Below are 4,225 nucleotides of genomic sequence, written 5' to 3' on the forward strand. Positions count from 1 at the left end.
AGTTAACTTTTAGCGGAGTGTTGGTGCAGCGTGCATGCTGCCATGCTATGAGTTTAACACATCAGTGCATTTTAATACGCCAATTCAACAAAGTGGGAAGAGGGAGGCAATGGAAGGCCCCTCCCAAAACGAGAAAGCCCCATAAATAAAAGGAGAAGCCAAATCAAAAGCAAACGGGATGTGCTATGGAGGCAGGCGGTTACCTTCCCGCCATTTCCTCCCCACCCATCCTTCCTTGGTCCATGACCATCACCCGATCCCACGCGCTATAGAATTCCTAGCCCGCCTCCCCCACCCCCTACGGCTCCGCATCCCCAACCACCCTCATCCTCCCCGGCGGACGCAAGCCGCTGCTCCCCACCGTCGCCCCGCCGCCATGGGCAATTGCTGCCCAGGCTCCGGGGATGCGGAGCCCGCGCCCGCCGCCTCCACCGACCCCTCCTCCCGCCTCGGCTCCGGCGCCCCGTCGCTCAAGGCTGGCGTCTCGGCCGGCTCGGCCCCGACCCCCACCAAGCCGCCGGCGCCCATCGGCCCGGTCCTGGGCCGCCCAATGGAGGACGTGCGGAGCATCTACACCATCGGCAAGGAGCTCGGGCGCGGCCAGTTCGGCGTCACCAGCCTCTGCACGCACAAGGCCACCGGGGAGCGCTTCGCGTGCAAGACCATCGCCAAGCGGAAGCTGTCCACCAAGGAGGACGTGGAGGACGTGCGCCGCGAGGTGCAGATCATGTACCACCTCGCCGGCCAGCCCAACATCGTGGAGCTCAAGGGCGCGTACGAGGACAAGCAGTCCGTGCACCTCGTCATGGAGCTCTGCGCCGGCGGCGAGCTCTTCGACCGGATCATCGCCAAGGGCAAGTACACCGAGCGCGCCGCCGCCGCGCTGCTCCGCACCATCGTCGAGATCGTGCACACCTGCCACTCCCTCGGCGTCATCCACCGGGACCTCAAGCCCGAGAACTTCCTCCTCCTCAGCAAGGACGAGAACGCGCCGCTCAAGGCCACCGACTTCGGGCTCTCCGTCTTCTTCAAGCAAGGGGAGGTGTTCAAGGACATCGTCGGCAGCGCCTACTACATCGCGCCGGAGGTGCTCAAGAGGAACTATGGCCCTGAGGCGGACATCTGGAGCATCGGCGTCATCCTCTACATCCTCCTCTGCGGAGTTCCGCCCTTCTGGGCCGGCAAGTTTCTGCACTTCTTTTTCCTGCCGACCCCATCCATCATGTTCTGACCTGCGAAAGACGATGATGCGTTTCAGAGTCTGAGCACGGAATCTTCAACTCCATCCTGAGGGGGCAGGTCGACTTCTCCAGCGACCCGTGGCCACGCATTTCGCCGGGCGCCAAGGACCTTGTCAAGAAGATGCTCACCTCTGACCCCAAGAAGAGAATCTCTGCCTACGACGTCCTCAGTATGTTGCGCCTCTGCTGTTACTTCTGCAGCTGGACCATTCATTGCCTCACCGAATCAAAATGGTGTTACCTGTTTATTGCTGTGCAGATCATCCTTGGATCAAGGAAGACGGTGAAGCGCCAGATACGCCACTGGACAACGCTGTCATGAACAGGCTCAAGCAGTTCAGGGCAATGAACCAGTTCAAGAAAGCCGCGCTGAGGGTACGTGCATTTATTTTCAGCCATTGCCAGAAAAAAAAAATCAGACACGTTCGTTTTAGGGCCGGTGCCTCTCTGAACAAATCAAATCTCTGCCTGGCAGGTCATTGCCGGGTGCCTGTCGGAGGAAGAGATCAGAGGTCTGAAGGAGATGTTCAAGAGCATGGACGCCGACAACAGCGGCACCATCACCGTGGACGAGCTGCGGCGAGGGCTGGCCAAGCAGGGCACCAAGCTCAGCGAGGCCGAAGTGGAGCAGCTAATGGAGGCCGTGAGTTTTTTCAGTCACAAACTTGGGCATCTCGCGCATTTGTAATCCATCTTGCATCCCACCCTGGCAATTGCGAACAAATGCAGGCCGACGCGGACGGGAACGGGACAATTGACTACGAGGAGTTCATCACCGCGACGATGCACATGAACCGGATGGACAGGGAGGAGCACCTCTACACCGCGTTCCAGTACTTCGACAAGGACGGCAGCGGGTAACCTGGCAGCACTGACCCCCCTTTGCTCGGAGCTCTCGACGTCGGCCCAGAACGCCATCAAAAAGCCATGGAATCCTTATCGGGTCTCGTACCTTGGCAGGTGCATCTCGAAGGAGGAGCTGGAGCAGGCGCTCAAGGAGAAAGGCCTCCTGGACGGCAGGGACATCAAGGAGATCATCTCAGAGGTCGACGCCGACAACGTAAGTCGCGACACCATTTCTTTCTTTCGCAGCGCATGATGAACGAACGAACGCGGCTGATCGGCTGGGATCTCGCTCACGAACGCAGGACGGGAGGATCGACTACAACGAGTTCGTGGCTATGATGAGGAAAGGGAACCCCGAGCAGAACCTCAAGAAACGGCGCGACGTCGTCCTATAGGAGACCGAAGGTGGAGCTAGCTAGCTGCTGAATCGGCGGCAGTATAAATCAGCTGGCTCGTCTCTCCACTGATCGATCGGTTTCGCCCTCGAGCGGAGTTGATGCCACTGCGGGTTGTTCTCAGTTCGCACACTTCAGTGGAGGCGATGCACACGCACTCGTCTGCGAACACATCGGGGCACTGAAGCCTGAAGGGGCCAGTGACCCGGAACATTGTAAAGTACGAGATGGAAGAAGGATGGGCGCGATGCCGATGCGTTGCCTCTGTATTGACTAGGCCATGCAGCAGCAGCAGCCGCCTGCGTTAGAACTGTTTGTAAAACGTTACTCTGCTGGTACTTCGAAATCGTCAGTGGCTCGTCGACCCGCGACGAGAGTGATCGACTGTGCTGTGTATCTTAAGATGTGCAAGGAAAACAGAATAGGCATACGCGAAACCTAAAATTCAGTAAAGGGGGCACATTTGGGCACAGGTTTCCCCTCTTCTGTCACAACTGCAGGTGGTGCAGACTGCAGAGTTGCGGTTCACTTCTTCAGATAACGAAGTGCAGATCTCCTATGGGCTCCGGGAAAGGAAAAAAAATCAAATATTTGGGTCGTTGTGGTTGGGTACAACTAGGGGTGTTAATTGATGATTCTTAGATGCACCATCAACCATCTTTAGTTCAAAATTTTGTACTACTTTTTTAAAATAAGATCTCATTTGGTTTTTTTTTGACGGTCAACGGAAGGGGGAGGATCCTCCACCTGATTTGATTGATTATGGCCCAGCACGGCCCGTGAGATTATTACATTTGTAGAGTTTTGCCTGGTTTACATTGCCAAAGAAAAGAAGTTACACCATTGCTCGCCAACGGGGATATCCTTCCGGGGCAGCCGTGCTGGCCAGAGTCTTGCTTCCGTTCTGCATCCTGCAAGTAGCTGTCGAAGAGTCATGGTTTCCTGCCGGAAGACGATTCCATTTCGCCGCTTCCACAGTTGCCCGCAGCAGAGAAGGATCAACATTTCAAAATGCGCGCAAGGGACTTGAGGTGGTTTCGGGATCTCGTGCAGAGAGCTGATCTCAAAGTCAGCCGGGACCTGTACCCCGATTGCCCTCCAGAAACTAGACGCAACTGAGCATCCGAACATCATGTGTGCCGTCGTCTCTGCAGTGCACCCGTAGAGGTCACAAACAGCATCTTCAAGTATCTTCTTCTTATGCAGATTCGCCTTGCTCTGCACGCGGTCATGAATTAGCGGCCAACCAAAAAATTGTACCCGGGGTGGTGTGCTTGCAGACCAGATGAACTTGGCAGCTGCGTCCGGTGCCCCCTGCCCTGATCTCAACAGCCTGTACAGAGTTGATGTTTGTAGGGAACCATCCAAAGTGATCATTGGTGAAAGTCTTTTGTCACGTGCTTCACTGAGGCATGTGTTCTCGGCAATCTCCTCGACCGCCGCTAGCTCCGCTGCCTGATCTCAACAGCCTGTACAGCCTGATCTCATTTGAAAAATTAGTACAAAATTTGCACACTCCAATCAATTAAGCGCCTGACGTTGCCGAATTTCTTGGTCATATGAATCATAATAAAAGGGACTGGTCAAATTCAAATCATCAAATGCCTAGGCAAAGCTTTGGAGACTGAACCTGCCTGTTCACGTTGTCCTTGGTTTTGGTTTTGGTTTGGATCCATCCATCCCCACTGCGAAAGCCACTCCTCGACAGGTTCACTTCACACAGGAATACCTCCAACCCAATGT

At 55.6% G+C, this 4,225-nt stretch overlaps 1 protein-coding gene across 1 annotated transcript; it reads left to right on the forward strand.

Annotated features, from left to right (window-relative positions):
- Positions 1-320: 320 nt before the first annotated feature.
- Positions 321-2,953, forward strand: LOC120676933 (calcium-dependent protein kinase 2-like). Its single transcript, XM_039958280.1, has 7 exons — positions 321-1,181; positions 1,259-1,411; positions 1,501-1,616; positions 1,717-1,884; positions 1,971-2,098; positions 2,202-2,301; positions 2,390-2,953. Exons 1-7 carry the CDS (start codon positions 377-379, stop codon positions 2,480-2,482), a joined length of 1,563 nt encoding a protein of 520 aa, XP_039814214.1. The 5' UTR covers positions 321-376; the 3' UTR covers positions 2,483-2,953.
- The last annotated feature ends 1,272 nt before the right edge of the window (positions 2,954-4,225 follow it).

This window comes from Panicum virgatum, chromosome 5N, assembly GCF_016808335.1.
Source record: "Panicum virgatum strain AP13 chromosome 5N, P.virgatum_v5, whole genome shotgun sequence".
NCBI lineage: Eukaryota > Viridiplantae > Streptophyta > Magnoliopsida > Poales > Poaceae > Panicum > Panicum virgatum.

Bases quoted from the DNA above. Each gene is read 5' to 3' on its own strand.
- LOC120676933 (XM_039958280.1), top strand. From the start codon at position 377: ATGGGCAATTGCTGCCCAGGCTCCGGGGATGCGGAGCCCGCGCCCGCC. The intron at 1,617-1,716 runs GTACGTGCATTT...TCTGCCTGGCAG, and splicing joins TCAAGAAAGCCGCGCTGAGG to GTCATTGCCGGGTGCCTGTC. The intron at 2,099-2,201 runs GTAACCTGGCAG...GTACCTTGGCAG, and splicing joins TTCGACAAGGACGGCAGCGG to GTGCATCTCGAAGGAGGAGC.